The sequence below is a fragment of the Camellia sinensis genome, chromosome 5 (assembly GCF_055761805.1).
Source record: "Camellia sinensis isolate YWXY chromosome 5, ASM5576180v1, whole genome shotgun sequence".
Lineage (NCBI taxonomy): Eukaryota > Viridiplantae > Streptophyta > Magnoliopsida > Ericales > Theaceae > Camellia > Camellia sinensis.
In genome coordinates this window covers 33,578,757-33,598,359 of record NC_138965.1, presented here as the reverse complement: position 1 = coordinate 33,598,359, position 19,603 = coordinate 33,578,757, and the positions used below count along the sequence as shown (strand labels likewise).

Here is a 19,603-nt window from a genome sequence, read left to right as displayed (position 1 = left end):
ATCCACATATAGACTAATAATCAAATGTGCATTCTCACAAGTTTTATAATAAATGCACTTATTACATTTATTAGTCTTATAGCCATTTTAAAGCATGCAGGAATCAAATTTCTCATGTCATTGTTTAGGAGCTTATTTTAAACCAAAAAATGGATTTAGTTAGCTTACACACTTTGTTTTCTTGGCCAGGCTCCACAAAACCCTCGAGTTGGTCAATGTAAATCTCCTCATCTAGATCTGTATTTAAAAAAGCTATTTTCACATCCATTTGATAAATTTTTAAATCATGAATTGCAGCCACTGCTATCAATAGTCTAATGGATGTAACTCTAGTAACTGGAGAAAAAGTATCAAAGAAATCAAAATTAATTTGTTGCTTAAAACCTTTAGCGACAGACCTCGCTTTATATTTATCTATAGTTCCATCCGGTTTAAGTTTTTTATTAACGACCCATTTACACCCAATAGTTTTACAACCTTGAGGTAAATCCACTAGCTTCCATGTTTTATTTGAAAGTAGTGAATCTATCTCATCATTTACAGCTTTTTTCCAGAAAATAGCATAAGGTGATGATAAAGCTTCTTGCACCGAAAAAGGAATTCCTTCCATATTATAAAGATAATAGTCAAGGCCAAAATATTTTTCAACTCTAGCTCGTTTACTCCTCCTTGGTTGGATTTTAGAATTTTCTTGTTCTTGAAAAACTTAAGATGGAGTAAAAAAGCTAAGCATGGATAAAATATTTTCAAAAAATATTCGACCCCCACTATTTCTAGATTTGAAAGGAAATTTATGTTTATGAAAAATAGCATCACCTGATTCAAAAAGAATATTATTTTCCATATTAAAAAAATTATAAGCTGTATTATGCAACGCATACCCAAGAAAAACACAAGTAGTAGCTCATTCACCAAATTTAGGTCGTTTAGGATCTGCAAGCCTCACAAAAGCTAAATAGCCCCAAACCTTCAAATAACCTATATTTAGTTTATGCCCCCTCCACAACTCATAAGGTACAATTTTAGTCTTTTTGTGTGGCACTCTATTTATCACATGGCAATCTGTCAAAATAGCCTCACCCCAAAGATTTGAGGGAGCACCTGAATCAATAAGCATAGCATTCGTCAAGTCAATTAACGTTCTATTCTTTCTTTCAGCTACGCTATTAGATGAAGGTGAATATAGTGGAGTAGTCTCATGAATAATTTTCAATAACTGAACAAAAGAGTTGAATCCATGAGATTCATATTCCCAGCCTCTATCACTTCTAATTCTCTTAATCTTTTTACCGAATTGATTTTCCACTTCAAAAGGAATTCTTTAAATTTCTCAAAAGTATTACTTTTATTTTTTAATAAATATACATTTTTATATTTTGAAAAATATCAATAAAAGTGATAAAATATCGGTTACCACCACAATTTAAAATTCCTTCAAACTCACACAAATCAGTATGAAATAATTCTAGCAATTCAGTATTTTTCTCAACACTTTTATGTGACCTCTTGGTAATTTTTACTTTATTACAAACTTCACATTTCTCAAAAAAAATTGTCAATTTAGGAATTAATCCTAAACTACTCATGATTCCCACATATTTACTGTTAATGTGACACAAGCGAGCATGCCAAAAATTAATATAAGACAACATATAAACCGAATTGATAGATGGTTTATTAATATCAATATTTAGTTTGAACATCCCATCACAAGCATAACCCTTACCCACAAAAATACTCTTCTTGGTAATCACATGTTGATCAGATTTCAAAGTTTGCGTAAAGCCAGCCTTATTCAATAAATAACTTAACATCAAATTCTTCCTCATGGACGGTGTATAAAGCACATTTTTAAAGTAAGCATACATCCAGAGGTGAACTTAAGATCAACTTCACCACTCCCAAGTTTCTTGGTTTGACTAGAGTCATCAAGCATAATTGTTTTCTCATCATCGAAGGGAGTATACATCTTGAACCAAACTTTATCATAACAAACATGTCTATTAGCACCAGAACCTGCCTACCAACCTTCCACATAATTAACCATGAAAATGTATATAATCATCGCCACAAATGGCTCCTCGATAACGTTAGTCTTTGGGGCAGGTGCACGTTTTCGAAATTTGCAAGTTCGAGCAATATGCCCACTTTTGCCACAGACAAAGCATGTAAAATTTTGTGGAGGTGGTGGAACTTGGTTCTTATTTGGATTAATTCATTTATTGTGAGGTTTACCATAATTTTTCATATTCTTTTTATAAGGCTTCAAATAAGCATTCTTGGAATTCTGACCTTTGGGTAAGTTATTGTTTATTGAAACAAAGTTTACCTTTGTAGTAGAATTGTCATTATCCTCTTGTGTTATCAATGCATCTTGGCCTCTAGCCTTCTCTTCAACTCAGATGCGAGTGATCAACGACTCTAAGGAAGTCTCTTTTTGTTTGTGACGCACGTTCTTTTGGAATTCTCTCCAAGATGGCAGTAACTTGTCAACAAGTCCTACAACTATCAAGTTGTCACCAATCTTGATATTTTCAGATCTTACTTCTACAACTATCATTTGGAAATCTTGTGCTTGCTCCACAATAGATTTTTCAACCTCCATTTGGAAGCGAAAAAATTGGCTAGCTGCATACTTTTTTGCTCCTGCCTTTTCAATATCATACTCAGTTTGTAAAGCTTTCCAAATTTTCTTTGCAGAAGTGTAAGTGGTGTATAAACAAGGCAATTTAAGAGATAAAAGCAACATTTATACCCATTTGTATTGTATGAAGCCACTTTTACTTCATGTGCCTGGTAGTCTTCATCATTTATCTCCTCGGTTGGGATTTTGTTTGGGTTCTCCTCGATAAGAACATAAGCAACTTTTAAAAGGCTGAGATAAAAAAAAAAAAACATTTCCTTTTCACCTTTAAAATGAATTCTCTTGAACTTGAAAGGTTTGTTGAGATCTCCAATTCCATCGTTGACTTTTTTTGGTACTTGTTCCATATTGATCTTCTTAAAATTGTTGCTGAAAATACCAGAAGAATTATATTTTATTAATAAATAATGCAAAGAAAATGAGATACAAATAGATCATGCTGAGGCACGGATATCTCGTTTTCTTTAAAGAGATCAAAGCCACTGCGGTAGAAAGAACCCAAATACCGATGCAGCAATCACTAAACTCTGACTTATCTCCTCCAGGATATAACAGCCCAACCACTTGTCGTATGGTTCAGGGCAACTCTGTACAAGATTGTGAACCCAAAGCTTCACCAAGAAAAACACCATTCTTTGGCTAGTAATCTCTCAAGTGTAAAAATAGTTGGTCAAAAAAAAAAGTACATGAGAGGAACAATTAGTAATCCACTAGGACCTTACACATTATACTAAAAAATAATGACCATTAAACTAGAGAAAATGAGAGTCCCAAAACCTCCAAAATATTAACTCACCACCAATGCCCATGACCTTTCAATAATCTCCATTCATGGACAAAACAAAAGGTTACCAAAATAAATAAATAAAAGATATTAAAATGGTCCAACACATATCAATTATCTATCTATCTATATATATGTATATCATCTCTTCATTAACTTTATCATCTTCATCAACTTCACCAACATCACCACCTGAATCACCAAATTCAGTACCGAACTCCATTATTGTCACCACGAGCATCACCATTACCACCACTTTACAACACCAAACCCACCTCATTCACAACCAAGTTCCATTACCACTACCATCAAGCTCCACGGCCACCATCACCGCGAGCTTCGGCGCCATCGCCGATCCTCCATATCATGTTGTAAGTGAAAAAGAAAAGAAGAATAAGGAAGATAGAAAAGAAAGAAACAAAAGATAAATGTTTCGGAATTTTCGAAGTTAGTTTTCGGACAACTTTGGGCATACCGAAATCACCCATTACACGAAGTGAGAAAGTGAGGTAGTGTAGGATAAAATAGTAAGTAAGATGAAAAGAATGGCGAAAGAATGAAGTAGAACCATTAAGAATCGAGAAAGATATGAAGTCCAAAAGATGGCTCAAAGAAAAGTTCAAAACGAGAAGGAAAATCTTATTTATTTTTTATCAACTTTCAGAGTTTCGACGGCATGCAAAAAGAGGAAGAACAATACGTGTGAGAGGTGATACGAAAACCAGGCTGTGAGGTGAATCCAACAACGAAAAAATTAGGCGAAACGTTGTTATGACGAAAGAATTAGAAGAGCTTGAAATGGTGGTTGGTGGTGATGATTTGCTGGTATGAGAGGATGAGTTTGCATCTTTCTTTTGAAATTTGGGGTTAAAATGTAATTTTTTAAACTTTTTTCATTTCAAATGTAATGGTAGAGGCAAAATTGATACGATTTCAAAAATTTTAGGGGTAAAATTGAAATTATTCAAAATCTATGGATAATTGAAAATCGAGACAAAATATATAGGTAAAAATGAGGCTATGTTTGGTGGAGCTTTAGAAATATGATTCCACACCTTGGTTTGAGTGCTATGTTTGGTTAGAATTTTCAAAAATTGATTCCACGCCCACTTTTAAAAACACGTCTACTCAGTCATCTTCCCAGACGTTCGACCGGTTGATCAGATTTTTTTTTTAGGTAATTGGTACCTGTTATTTTTATATTTTAAATAAAAAATATTTTTTTAATTTTTTTATGAGTTTTGAATAGAATTTTGAGTTGTGTGTTTGGTTATGAGTTGCAAGTTTTGAATCAAACAACTTTTCTAATTTCATATTTCATATCAAAAATTTAAAACTCAATTCAAATTATTTTTCAAAACTTATAACTAAACAAACTTTTTCTTTTCAAATCATAATTGCAAAACTCATAAACCCAAAATACAACTCTATTATCAAATCATAATTCTAAAACTTTACCAAACGCAACCGAAATTTTCTCATTTAATTGGGATAAATTATCAAGAGATCCTAATAGTTGGATTTTATTCATATCAAGTCTTATTGAAAATAACTCATAGTAAAATCGTCACTAAAAATAATTTTTTATAACACTTTATTGCATGTCACCAAAAATTAATAGTTAGTGATTTTTTTTGTCACCATTTTTATAAATTATCTCTAAAACTTATAATTAGTAACTTTTTTTATGACGAATTTTTCAAACTGTTGCTTAAAATTAAAAATTAGTATTTTTTTGTAATGATATTTTAAATTATTGTTAAAACTTATAATTATGGTTCGTTTGGCATGTCTCTTTGGGCTTAAATAATCATATAAGACAAAATATACTATTTTAGCCAAATAGAACAAAATGTAGCATCCAATTCATAATTATTTTATTTTTTCTCTCATAAAAGTTAAAAAAACTAAAAACTATCCCAAATAAAGTTTTTTAACCCTAGATTAAGTAAGTGTTTGGGATAAATCAAAAAAATGCACTTTTTTAGTTTATCCCACTTATTTGGTTTACATCAATTAATATCTATCAACATCTCCCCTCTATTTTTTTAACCAATTTTTTTATTTTTCTACACATTTTTTTTTGTTTATAAAAAGTTAAAAAATGAACTTATTTAAAACATCTCAAACCACCCCTAAAATAATCAAAAGGTAAAAAGTCAACTAACCCTACAAGTATGTTTGAATTGAGTGATTTGAGAAGAAATGAAAAGAAATAGAGAGATATATATTTCTCTTACTTGTTTGAATAACTCAAGTTGAGAGAAATTGAGAGAAACGGAGATAAACTCATTTCTCTTATACCTCTCATTTTCAATATTCTCAAAAGTGGAGAGATTGGGAAAGAAAAGAAACCATAATACCAATTTTGTCTCTATAAAAATAAAAGAAATAAAATGATTGAAAATATAAAAAGATTATTTTGATAATATAACATAAAATAATTTCTTTTCTTTTCTTTTCTTTTTTTTCTCTTATAAAATCTAATCAAATAAGAAAGAGAGAAATTATAATCATTTTTTTTCTTTTATTTTTTACTTATCCAAATAAAATAAAATTAAAAAAAAAAACACAAACATATATATTTTTTTATAACTTAAGTAACCTTTTATTTTATTTTCTTTTCTCTCTAGTTTCGCGACATATTAGTGATATTTTTTATATGACAAAATTAACAATTTTATCTTGGGAGCAGAGAATTGAGTAAAAATTGTGGATTGTGCACGAAGGCAGGCACAAGAAAACGGTGAGCGTGTAACTGTGATTTGCAATTTTGAATCTGGAATGGGTTGGGTGTGGAAGAAGGACGAAGCCGAGGAGGATAATTCAAACCCTAGATCTGACGATCGATGCTCCACCACAAAGATCGTCAAATCGCACTGCACAACCGACGAAGTTGAGCCCGGCAAATTCATCAGAAAGTGTGAGAAAACCGAGCAGATTCTCAGGGACTGTGTTGGAAGGTATCTATCTCTCTCTGGAAACCTAGTTTTTGTTTATACAACTGTTTGATTGCTGAGAAAGTATGAGAAAATGATTGCAAGTCTTTTGAATTTTGATGCTAGGGATTTCGTTAATTTCAAATTCAAGTATGCAGAAATCTTTAATTCAATCTCGAGTGTCATGGAAAAAAGTGTTTCTCCACCTAATTTGCCTTTGTTTAGTTTTGTAGCTACATGTATTATATGCACACACTTATAATAACAAAACCAAATAAATGGAACTGTGTGTATAAGAAATAAATGTGAATTTGTGTTGAGATTATATATTGGAAGCATTTGTGATTTGCTTCCACAATATTCTATCTATGGACAAGGAAACTACAGATGCTTAAAGTGGCTTGATATTTGCATAAAGAAAATGTTGTTAGATTAAAGTTATCTGCGACTCTTCAAAGATGCGCCATGGATCAGCAAACACGGTTGGCACAGGGGTGGCTCCAAAATACATAAATTCAAACACAAACTCTCAAATACTAAACAATATGGAATCTTAATATATTGATACTATTGTTTTTAACAAAAACACGCTTATTGTACTTTTACAATTGTCCTTGCCGAGGTTTCATATTTTAAAATCATTGCATAATAGCCACATTGTCAAATACATCTTTTTTAGTATGAGTCACCAAACAATCATTCAGCAACTGATCTCCTATTCAGTTACGTAGTTGATTATTTATGAATTTCATTGCTGAAAAAGCTCTTTCTATTGTTGCAGTTGTGACTGGTAAAAGTAATGCTAATTTCACAAGTGAGTAGACCAATGGATATACAATGCCTTTTTTCATTTTCACCAACGTATCATCAAGTCTACCGCGGAAAAATCAAATTGATAAAATTCAGCCGAAAAATCAAGTTTTGGTTATCATAAGCAAAAAATAAATTATTAGGATTCAAGCAAGCCACACAAAGAAGCAACTCAATATTCATCTTTGTAAAATGGTTTATATTGCAAACATTAAAATTTCAAGCTAATTCATGTAATATAGATACATATGTACACTATGATGGAGTTAAGTGAGTAGGTGAGAAAAAAATTACATCAGAGACATTGCAACTAGCTAGAGAAATCTTAAATTTAGAAGTCCACCATTCTTAGTCTCTAGTGTTCTAGTTGTGTCGTCTCGTCTTTGTGTTTAAAATAAAAAAATATAAAAAAAGAGCCCACTTAAAATCTCTCAATGGAGTTTAGGCATGTCAGACACAAATGAGACGGAGGATGAGTTAGGAACCTCACTGCCACGTTTGTCTTTCAATGTTTTATTTGATGGGCTGGAGATCAAAAGAGGAGAAAAAATAATTAAGCAATAGAGGGCCTGCCTGACTATAAAATTAGGTGGGCCTATTTAGGTGGGCTCATTTTGGGATGGGCTAATTGGGTGAGTTCATTTTGGGAGGAGCTCTTTTTTTTTTTTTTAATGGTGGGTTCTAATTGTCCAAACTATTTCTATTACAATGGATAGTAATATATATATATATATATATATGGTTTGAAATGATCTAAATAAGTGTATTTTTTGATTTTTTATGAAATATGGGTTAGATATGGGTTGGGTTTGAAGTAATGTGGTAGAGAGGTGATGTGACTTAGGGCTAGTTTGACAAGTGTAAAAAAAGTCAAAAAGTTAAAAAGTTACCAAAAAAGTTAAAAAATTATCACTATTCACTAAAAAAAAATTAATATACAAATATTAAATACAAATCAACTTTTTGACCATCAATGTACTGACATCAGGCTAGCTTTAGTGAAAGGAAAAAAAAAAAAATTGCATGTGTACATTTACTAAATTAGATGGTAAACTTAGGCCTGTGTGGCTCCACCATGGGTCCTGTTTTGATAATCTGAACCGTTCAAGATGTAGAACTCGTCTAGTACTATATGCTTGTAAAAAATCACGTCTATCGGATATTGCTAACTACATGATCAAATCAGTTTTGTATAAAAATTGAATGGTGTTATAGTTAACAGTTAACAAAAAAAACTAACACAATCAGATAACTATCGATATCTAATCAACGTGATTTTTTACAAACATATAGTACTCGACAAGTTCTACACATTGAACGGTTCCGATTAGAAAAACGGGGCCCATGGTGGGCCCCCACGGGCCGAATAATACTGTCCAATCAAAGCTCAAAAATGAGGCAATCTTTTCCTATGTATTCACCTAGCCGACTGCACTGCAATCCCTACGACGTACTAAACTATCTTCTCCTATACACTTTTTTATACAAATTTTTAATACACATTTTTTCATAAAAAGTCAAAAAGTTAACCCAAATATTCATATTTTTTTCTTCAACTTTTTAGTCTAAAAAGATAAAAAGTGCACTTATTTAGAACACCCCAAACAACCCCTTAAATAGGATAGTAACTTTTCGACTTTTTAACTTTTTTAGGTTATGACAAACAAGGTCTTAAAATTCTTAGTGGGGCCATCTGACACCCACATGGAACCATGTGGCGCCGCCTCTGGGTCGGGGTTGGTGTCACAATTTCTTTTCTGAAAATGCTCCCAAAACTTGTTAGTCGTTATAAACTGCTTTAATTCTCTCCAATTGCTTCAAATAACTATATCACAATTATGAGATCCAATTACAAATTGCACAAGCATAGTGTGTGTCCACCTCTAGTATATATATATAGGGTAAATTACACTAGCACCCCTGGAGGTTTGTTTTTAATACAAATAGTCGGCTCACGTTCTAGAAATTACATTCCTCTCCCTAAGGTTTAAATTTTCATTACAATTTAATCTTTCCGTTAGTCAACCGTTAAGTCAACTAACGGAAAAAATTAATATAATAAATTAATTTTTTAAAATGCCTATTTTACTCTTATTTAAAAAAATCTTTTTTTAAAAAAAAAAAATTACTAGATGAGTAAAGAAAATCTGCTAGGATTAAAAAAATTCATTTAATACTAACATATATATTATCATACTATTAAACATTTAGGAATGCTATGGTACACAAGCTTTTGTGGTGTTAATTATCATAAATATTATAATTAGATCATTTGCAATCATAATTTAAAAAAAATAGTTATAATTAAACACCGCATAAGGCATAACTAAATACCTTTTGAGTCATAACCAAAATAATGTTATAATCAATAGTTATAACTAATACCATAATAGGTCATAACCAAAGACCACGACTGGGGTATATAAAATTTTCTTCAAACGGAAAATTGTTTGTCAATTTTATATATGCAAACAAGGGTAAAATAGGCGTTTTAAAAATAAATTTATTGTATTTATTTTTTCCATTAAATTGTAATGGAAGTTTAAATCTTAGGGAGGGAAATATAATTTTCAGAACGTGAGGGGAGTACTTGTATTAAAGACAAACCTCAAGGGGTGTCAATGTAATTTACCCATATATATATGTACATATGTGGGTGAAGCGTGTTAGAGACAATATGTTATGGATCTCTGGGAAGATGGCGGGCACTTCAATAGCTTAAAGTCGCCGGAGGGAAGGAGGAGAAGACCAAGGCAAGCTTAGAGGTGGTGAGGGTGGCAGTGAGACCTTGAACACTCTAGAGTTTGGTGTGCAAGATACACTTGAGCTCATATCTTGCTATGCATTATTTTTAATAGGTTAATGTGTAATGAAAATGTATGTTCTTGTCCTCGCATTCATGACTCACTATTTAGGCTCCTGGAGTATGGACAAGTGGTGAGCTCTCCTCAACTCAAGAAGCTAATATCAACCTTACTGTCTGTGGTCTAGGTTGGTAGGTATGATATCTTGGGATTTGTACCATGAATGCAGTGAGCATGAGTGTAAGGTTGACGTTTGCTTTCCATCTAAGCTTGGTCAAGGTGGAGTTGTCACTGCAGGGTTATAAAGCATGGACATTCCAAAATCGGTGTCGTGGCGGTGTCCGACACGCGGATACATACGGGACACGCCAGATGGCGTGTCCCTTTAATTTAATGATTGTTTTGTAGGGGACACGGCAGGGACACGCGTGTCCATATCGGGTCACGGTGGGGCTCACTTTTTTGTTCTTCCCCCCCCCCCCCATCTTTTGCCTCTTATTTAGGCCAAGTTTGACATCTTCCAAAAATCCAAAAAGTCAAAAAGTCATTATCCTATTTAAGTCACATCATCTCATTTAAGTCACATCACCTCTCTAACACATCACTTCAAACCCAACCCAAATCTAACCCATATTTCATAAAAAGTCAAAAAGTGCATTTATTTAGTCTTCCCAAACTTGGTCTTAGTGTTTTTGTGAAGAATATTGTTAGATGTTGAATGTTTTTCCCTTCTCGTCTTAGTTCTTGTTATCGCTTATTATGACTTTTTTGTGAATGGATTATCTATTAATTTGTTTAAATGTAGTGGTTATATTTATTGAATTAATGTTATTATGTTAGTGTTTGTTAATTTTGATTTAGAATAAATGTAATATGAATCTACTTAACACATAAAAATATATAAAAATAAAAATAAAAAATCGTCGTGTCCCCCGTCGTGTCCGTGTCCCCATTTTTTGGAAATTGCCATGTCCCGTGTCAGCGTCTGTGTCCATGCTTCATAGCTGCAAGGAGACAACCAAGCAACCTTGGTGAACTCATGGTCTTTAACTTCCCAATCCACAACCTTCAACAATCCCGAGTGTGGTGTCAAGGCCCTACTCTCAGCCTAGAGTCAAGTGGTTAAGTAGAATAAGCGAGCCCGAAAGTGAGCCAAGGGCCAACCTTTAGGCCTCTAAGTGAACATATGAGGGCTGAGGGCCCAAATGACCACGTAGGTGAGCCAAGGGCTCGACCATAGGCCATTAGCTGAGCATATGGGAGCTAAGGGCCCAAGCAAGCATGAAGGTGAGTCAAGGACTCATCCTTAAGCCGCTAGGTGAGCATATGCGAGCCAAGGGCCCAAGCGAGCATGAAGGTGAGTCAAGGACTCAACCTTGGGTAGTTAAATGAGCATGTGTGAACCACATGCCTAAGTGTGGCCCAAGACCCAACTCATTTATCTTGGAGTTTTTCATATTTGGTGGCGCATAGGCCTCCGCTTTGCCTATAGGCATACAATCCCAATTGATCGTGGTGCCTTGGAGGTCTGCCACATGAGGCGTGATGTCGGTGATGTGGCTCCCAGAGGGCTTGCCATGTGCCGGGCATGGTAGACATATCCACAATACACACACACTTATAGATAACAAAAACAAAGAAATGGAACTGTGTATAAAAAATACATACAAATTTGGAATCATTTGTCATTAGCTTTAAAACTATTCTATCTATAGACAAGGAAACTTTAGCCTATAGGTGCTTACAGTGACTTGATATTTGCATAAAGAAAATGTTGTTAGATTAAAGCTATCTGTGATTCTTGAAAGATGGAACCATCGATCAGGTAAATCTTATCGTATTATATATATATATATATATATTCACAGATTTGGATGCATATTTGTCACAAAAGTAATTGGTAGATAATTGTTAGTAATTGTCACAAAAGCTATCTGTGACTCTGCATCTAACTGTCCAGTCCACCCGTCCACACTATTAATTGAGCCTCCTAACACAGTCCTTGCTTTGCCACTGAATTTAAACCAGTCTGAGAACCTATACCAAGGGGTAATTGACTAGTAAGGATGGGTAGATTATCTCACTAGTAGGTAGAAGGAGAGCTCCCTTGGACCCAACCAAATTGGGTCAGTGTAATAAAGAAACACTTGTCCAGCAATTGTGTGGAGGAAAAGTCTACTGATGTAGCACCAAAAGTAAAGAAGAGTTAGGGATGACAATCCCAAAATGCTCTCAATCACAATAATCAATATCCATCAAGTCTAGCCTAAAACAATTACATAAAACCACATGTATATACATATAGGGAAACCAAATTATAAATAAATAAATAAATCCAATAAGGAAACAAAATCCTAATTATTGTATTTCCTAAAATTCCTAAATAAACTATTCGTATAAATAAAATTCTAAATTAATTTAAGTTCTTGAAGATAATCATAATCTTCGATTGTGCTTCATCCAATTCCTTTACGGTCCCCATCACCTACCCTTTGTAGGCTCAAAATTTATGGACCTCTTCTTCTATCTATGCTTCTGGTGTCATTTGGTGTCAGGTTTGAGGGGGGAACTTAGCTTGTGTGTTATAATGGATACATATTATCAAATTCAAATGCTAGTCAGTTGAACGATTCGTATGCTTTTCCGAGTTCCTCGCTTACATCTACTATTTTGATATGTTCCAGGAAAGTAATTTAGTTTGTATATAAAAACCAAGGTCAACTATGGCGGGGCTAGCCAACTTATCGAATTTTGGATTGGATTTGTCATAGGTTAGAAATGCAAATAAATGTGTTTTCGAGATCATGGGGGTAGCACAGGACAGGAGGGAAACTAGATTGGTTTGCTATGATGTGCAACGTGGGTCTGCATGCACAGGTTTGGAGTACATGGCTTAGTTTATGGGCATCTTGTGGACACGGAGAAGGTGCAAAAGAACTCTTATAGGTTGTGAGTTAAGATACAATGGCCCATTTTAAACAAAATATGGTCCATTTGGCAAGGTTTTCAAATACAGTTGCGCTTTCTGTAACAGTAACAGTGGCGGTGATGCAGTTTTGGGGTTTAATAGTGTAGCATAACGGTTGCGGCAACCGAAGCGGTGTTTTTATTTTAGAATTACATTTGTTGAGGTTTAAAATGACTTTCGAAGGATTCATATATTTTTTAAAGTTGCTATGAATAGAGTTTTGACATTTTTCTGTCAATATTTAATGATTTCATGTATCATAAAATCATTATGCACCATTTTACTATTATTTATTTGGTCATTAATAATAGTTATAGACTTAAATGTTATGTTGTGTTTCAAATTTGGAAATTGCATATGTTCGATAAATAAAAGTGTAATGATAGTGTTATAAGAAGCGTCTGATGGAAAGTATTGGACATATGTCCATCCCAGACATTCGTCCGAGTGTTGGGTTTTTTGACATGAGTATTTGATTTATTTTAAAGAGTTTATGTGACCTGGACTCTTCTATTTCCTCCAAAGTACACGTGTCTACCGGATATGACAATGGTAAGGGTATGCGATATGTGTCTAACACCCAGTACTCAATTTAGATACTTGGATCAATTTTTTACAATGTTTGAAAAATAAGAAGCTCACATTTGCTACACAATGAACACTTATATGTTAGATAAGAGAGAAAATTCATTTCGTTCCTTAAATCCTATTTAATTTCAAGTATATTTTTTACATAATCTATAAAATATTTTTTAAGAATATCATATAATATGTAATATACAAATGTCCATAACGAGTCCCCATCCTCCTATCCTATTTTGGATACATATCCTAATATTCTAGGAGTTAAGCTTATGATTGGACATGCACCAATACTCGTACCCGAGTCCATATAACATAGCATTTAATATAACATAGCATGTGTTAAAATCCACCTACTCTCCACCTACTTCACCCACTTAAACCTACTCCACTAAACCTAACCCACTACACCACTACCACCTCACCTACTCCACTAAACCTAACCCACTACACCACTACCACCTCCACTTCACCTACTCCTTACCTACTACACACTCACCCTCTTCTATATATAGGAATCATGAATCATTGTAATACAATATATCAACAAATCAATCAATAATACAATCAATATCTATACAATTCTCTATTTCTCTTTACATTATATTTCTACATGGTATAAGAGCTATAAGATTTAAGCCTGTATTTCTTTGTCACCGGCGGGCAGCCGGCCGGCAACTTTGCCTTTGCTGCCCGCTGGAATTTTCTATCTGAGCTAAAGCCTTCCTCACTCTCTCAACTTCACCAAAACAGCTCTCTTTTCATCCACGGAAGAAGATCACCCAAGAAGCACCAATCTATTGTCCCTGTTGCAAGGTTGTTTGGGCCCGCAATCTTTGAAGCTTCAAAGCTGCAAGTTCTATTCCTAGGAGTTGATGAAAAGAAGCATCCAGGGAAGCTTCCAAGAACTTATACACTCACACATAGTGATATAACCTCTAAGCTCACTCTGGCCATCTCTCAATCAATAAACAACTCTCAGTTACAGGGGTGGTACAATAAGTTTCAGAGAGATGAAGTTGTAGCAGAGTGGAAGAAAGTCCAGGAGAAAATGTCTCTCCATGTTCACTGTCACATAAGTGGTGGCCACTTTCTATTAGATCTCTGTGCTAGGCTCAGATTCTTCATCTTCTCCAAGGAACTCCCTGTGGTTTTGAAGGCCTTTGTACATGGAGATGGGAATTTGTTCAACAACTATCCAGAATTAGAGGAAGCTCTGGTTTGGGTATATTTTCACTCCAACATTCCAGAATACAACAAGGTGGAGTGTTGGGGGCCACTCAAGGATGCTGCAGCACCTTCTAAGGTTAGTAGTTGTGGGTCCTACAAAGACAAAGGAGATGAAACCCCATCAGTAAGCAGCTGGAACACGCCGAACCTTCCATCATCTCTGCCACATTCAACACGATCCCCGAAGACATCATGTTGTTCCCACTTTCTTTATTTTATATATATATATATATATATATCTTTTTATTATATTATATTAAAAAATTAAAAAATCATCATCTCTCCTCCGTTTGATTTCGAACTCTATTATTTTTATTTATTTTCTCCAAACCACTTTCCTTATTTCCCCCATCTTTCATTTTTGATTTCAAATATATTTTTATTATTTCTTTCTTTATTTTTCTTTCACATTATTTTTAATCTTTTTCCAATTCCATTCATACCATATAGCTTTGCACACCAAACCATATTTTATTCATCTCAGGGATCAACCCCGATCACAATTTTACAAAAAAAAAAAAAAAAAAAAAAAAAAAAAAAAAAAAAAAAAAAAACCAACAACAACAACAACACCAAAAGCTTTGTTTTCTTTTCTGCAGCCGGCCACCCACCGACCTCACTTCTTCGCCTATTCCGCCGGTCTCTTCTTCTTGCCTCCGTCCTGGACGGCCCTTGCCGGTGTTGCCTCCGTGTTTCCCACTCCACTGGGCATAATCACTACTCCCTGCTCCTCCACTACAGCATATGGTGGCCCTCCAAATCGGAACATCACGGTGGCCTTCCGCTTCAGCTCCTTGTTTTCTGTCTTTAGCACACTTATCTCTGCTCGCGCATCCTTATACATGCGTTGGAGTAGAGCCAGCTGGGAGTTTAACTGTTGCACCTCATTTGTCCTGCTCTGCAGCCGGTGCGACAAGTTTGTGACCGCAGTCATGGTTTCCACACATGACTTCAGAGTATACTGATTGGCCTCAATATCAGTTTGCACCGCCATTTTTTGCTCCACCGACCGCATCGGAAAGTTCAACGGAGCAAAACCAGAGGTGTTTGGTTGAGGTTCACTGGCCACCGCACCAGTTATTTCTCTTGTGGACTCGTTCAGTTCTGGAAAGAGCGTGAGCAGACCACGGGAAGAGGAGGCCATGTTCTGGGTAGCTGGACGGGAAGAAGAGGCCATGTTGCTGAGTGTTTCAGAGACGGGTTGGTTACAGAGTATTACAGAGTTTCTCTCTCAGCAAAGGAAGAGTTTTTTTAGAGGATTTTCAGAAGTTTTTTGTCTGCCTCAGCCTCAGCATCAACCTTGGTTAAATAGCGAGGCAGCCACGCGTATCGCGCGCCACTTGACGCCAGACGACAAACGGGCGCGCCAGCCAAGGCATTCACGTGCCTCGCCATCATGTCCGGCACATCTTTTTATGACTTGGGCTCACCTTTTGATGGCACGCCTTTTTATGGATTGGGCACGCCTTTTGATGGCACGCCTTTTGAAAGATTGGGCACACCTTTTGAGGGTGCGACTTTTTAAGGGTCCGACAAGACTCTGTAAACTGTCCCGACATTGATTCCGGTTAGCTCCTTCAAGGGTCCGACAAGACTCTATAAACTGTCCCGACATTGATTCCGGTTAGCTCCTTCATGGGTCCGACAAGACTCTGTAAACTGTCCCTACATTGATTCTGGTTAGCTCCTTTATGGGTCCGACAAGACTCTGTAAACTGTCCCGACATTGATTCCGGTTAGTTTCTACAAGGGTCCAGCAAGACTCCGTAAACTGTCTTCTACAACGGTCCGACATGACCCCATAAACTGTCTTCTACAACGGTCCGACACGACCCCATAAACTGTCTTCTACATCGGTCTGACACCGCCATCCAGTGTCCTCTACACCGTTATGACACCACCATACAGTGTCCTCTACAACGTTATGACACCCCCATACAGTGTCCTCTACAACGTTATGACACCACCATCCAGTGTCTTCACCAATGGTCTGACACGACCATACAGTGTCTCCTATCCTCTTTTATTTTTATGTATTTTCTTGTTTTGTTACTCTCTCCAAACTCAAGTTGGTTAGTTCCTATCCCCCTTGAGTTTGCGGGGGGCTGTTAAAATCCACCTACTCTCCACCTACTTCACCCACTTAAACCTAATCCACTACACCACTACCACCTCACCTACTCCACTAAACCTAACCCACTACACCACTACCACCTCCACTTCACCTACTCCTTACCTACTACACACTCACCCTCTTCTATATATAGGAATCATGAATCATTGTAATACAATATATCAACAAATCAATCAATAATACAATCAATATCTATACAATTCTCTATTTCTCTTTACATTATATTTCTACAGCATGTAACATAGGCAAGGATAGATGATCTTGTATCTGTAGTGTCCCATTCATTAATCTACTTTTGTGCAATCCCATTCATTAATCCACTTCTGTGCAATTAATTTGTCCAGAGTAAACCGTGGGATTCTGCTCCTAGGAATATTATGAGTCTTTTACTGATGGGGTGTAAATATTTTGCATTTTTGTTAAGTAGCTGTAATTAAGTGCATCAATTCTTACACTTGGATTAGCATCCTTGGAATGGTTTACTATTTGGGACATGGCATGTTGTGTAGATGTTCTGGGATGATTTGAGAGTTAACAGTGTAGGCTTTCACACACCATCTTAAACGGTAGATTTTTTCTGGCACCATTATTATTGTTATTATTTCAGGCCCTCTGAAGTGGTGCAATCCAACAAAGAATACACAGAAGAAGATGTATCAAACCAGGTGAAGAAAGGGTCTTTCCCCATGGAGTCATCTGAGCTTGTACCATTCGACTTCCCTGGTCTGCGCGGAGATATTGAAGCCATTGAAAGGAACTTCTTTGGTGGCCTCAGCCGTTTCTTTGAAGCAGCAGAAGAAATGAAGAATGGGTTCTTCAGTGTATTTGGCTCTCCACACCTGTATGATGGAGATTCTTCATCCAGGAATCGAGGAATACCCATTGAAGGCCATCCGCCAAAAGAAGCCTCTCCAGAACTTAATAATCCTGAATCTGGAGATGTTGATCTTTCTGGTTTGGCCAGAGATGTTTGAAGCAGTCCTTTCCCCTTAGATGAAAATGATTTTTGAGACCACCACTCTCTTGTACTCCTACTTTACGTGAATAATAATATAATAAATACCCAGTACAGATCTAAGTAGGTAGGTTTGTCTTGCGTTGTTAAGTCTCATAAATTTTGACTCACTATATTTGCCCCCCAGAATACTAAAACGTGTTTGTGGTGCATGCAGTTTTAGGGTGGACTGTTTTTATGTTATTGAAATGTTAACCACCATCATTGTTAGCTAGTTTGTGTTGTGGGATATCTCAAAGTAATTGTGGTGTTTAAGTTGAAAATATTGGGTCCATGAATATTATATATATATATATATCAACGCCTAACTTTTTCAGCATGTGACTAATTTCTGAAGTCAGGAGGAGACTTTTGTGTTTGGTTGTGTTCTTAAATCATGGTTCTACACCTTGATTCAAATATGATGTTTGGTAGGAGTTTTGGAATCACGTTTTTAAAACTCTGTAGAGAGCTCTGTTTCAACCGCGCTTTTCATAATTTTTTTTTTTAAATTTGCCTAACCGGTCGTCCGGCTGGTTGACCGGAATAGTGAATTTTTTTTTTTTATTTTTTGTGTGCGCACAATTGACATGTTAATTTTTATATAATCGAAAAAAATATTTTTTGAAATTTTTTAAAAAATTTATGTGTTTTTAAAATAATTTTGAGTTGTATGTTTAGTTATAAGTTGTAAATTTTTGTATTAAATATCAAATGTTACATCAATAATTTTCCACTTAAATCAAAATTATTTTCAAAATTATTTTTAAAACTCTTTACCAAACAAATTTTTTACACTCAAATTATAATTTTAAACTCTATAAATTTAAAATACAATTCATACTTTCAAATTATAATTATAAAATTTTACCAAACGCAACCTAAGTTTCTCCTTGAGACTTTGTGACCATCATTTGTAGTTTAGTTCACTCTTACGATGTGTTTGCTTTATGTCAAGGACTTTTTTTTTTTTTGATGAATATATGTTGAGGTCATACTCCATTTATCTTTAAACTTGTATTTTGTTGTTTCTAAAAATAAATAAATAAATGAATTGATCGATTGGTTTAAGTATGGTTTATTTTTTGGCTTTTTTGTTTATTATAAAAAGATATATAGAAAAGTAAAGAAGTGATGTGATCTAAATAACAATAAATAACAACTTGTTTTAAGTGTTTCCAAAAGGGACCAAAATTTTGATTGGGACACCATTTGTTTTTGTCCCAAGAACATTAAATCATTTTTCGACATGATAACTGGTGTTGAAGATGATTAAATTGTACGGGTTGGTTGGTTGGACCGATTGACCTGCCTAAGTTTCGGGTTTCATTTTTCGGGTTTCGGGTTTTATTATTTTTGTATCTGCATTTCTATTAGAAAATGTTTGGTAGCTCAAATTTTTGTGGCTCAAATGGCTCAAATCTGTCAAAACGACGTCGTTTTACACTCAAAATCTGTCAAAACGACGTCGTTTTGACAGATTTGAGCCATTTAAGCCACAAAAATTTGAGCTACCTATCATTGTCGATTTCTATTTCAGACTTAAAGATGTCAAATTTCAAATATTCAAACATTGACTTTTTGTGCACATATATTTCTATCTTTTCATACACATAATTTTTCTGTAGAATAAATTTTCAAATCTCTTATTCTCTCCCACACACAAATATATATATATATATATATATATATATATGTTACAAATTGAAAATAA

General features: G+C 34.9%; 1 protein-coding gene and 1 pseudogene across 1 annotated transcript; both read left to right on the top strand.

Moving 5' to 3' along the window:
• The first annotated feature begins 6,009 nt into the window (after positions 1 to 6,009).
• LOC114287517 (Mal d 1-associated protein) lies at positions 6,010 to 18,120 on the top strand. Its single transcript, XM_028230900.2, has 2 exons — positions 6,010 to 6,391; positions 17,503 to 18,120. Exons 1-2 carry the CDS (start codon positions 6,213 to 6,215, stop codon positions 17,867 to 17,869), a joined length of 546 nt encoding a protein of 181 aa, XP_028086701.2. The 5' UTR covers positions 6,010 to 6,212; the 3' UTR covers positions 17,870 to 18,120.
• Positions 12,786 to 15,029, top strand: LOC145790362 (protein STAY-GREEN homolog, chloroplastic pseudogene; annotated as a pseudogene).
• Positions 18,121 to 19,603: the final 1,483 nt, after the last annotated feature.

Excerpts from the sequence above, each read along its gene's own strand:
- LOC114287517 (XM_028230900.2), top strand. The coding sequence starts at position 6,213 with ATGGGTTGGGTGTGGAAGAAGGACGAAGCCGAGGAGGATAATTCAAAC. Across the intron at positions 6,392-17,502 it reads CTCAGGGACTGTGTTGGAAG|GCCCTCTGAAGTGGTGCAAT; the intron begins GTATCTATCTCT and ends TTATTATTTCAG.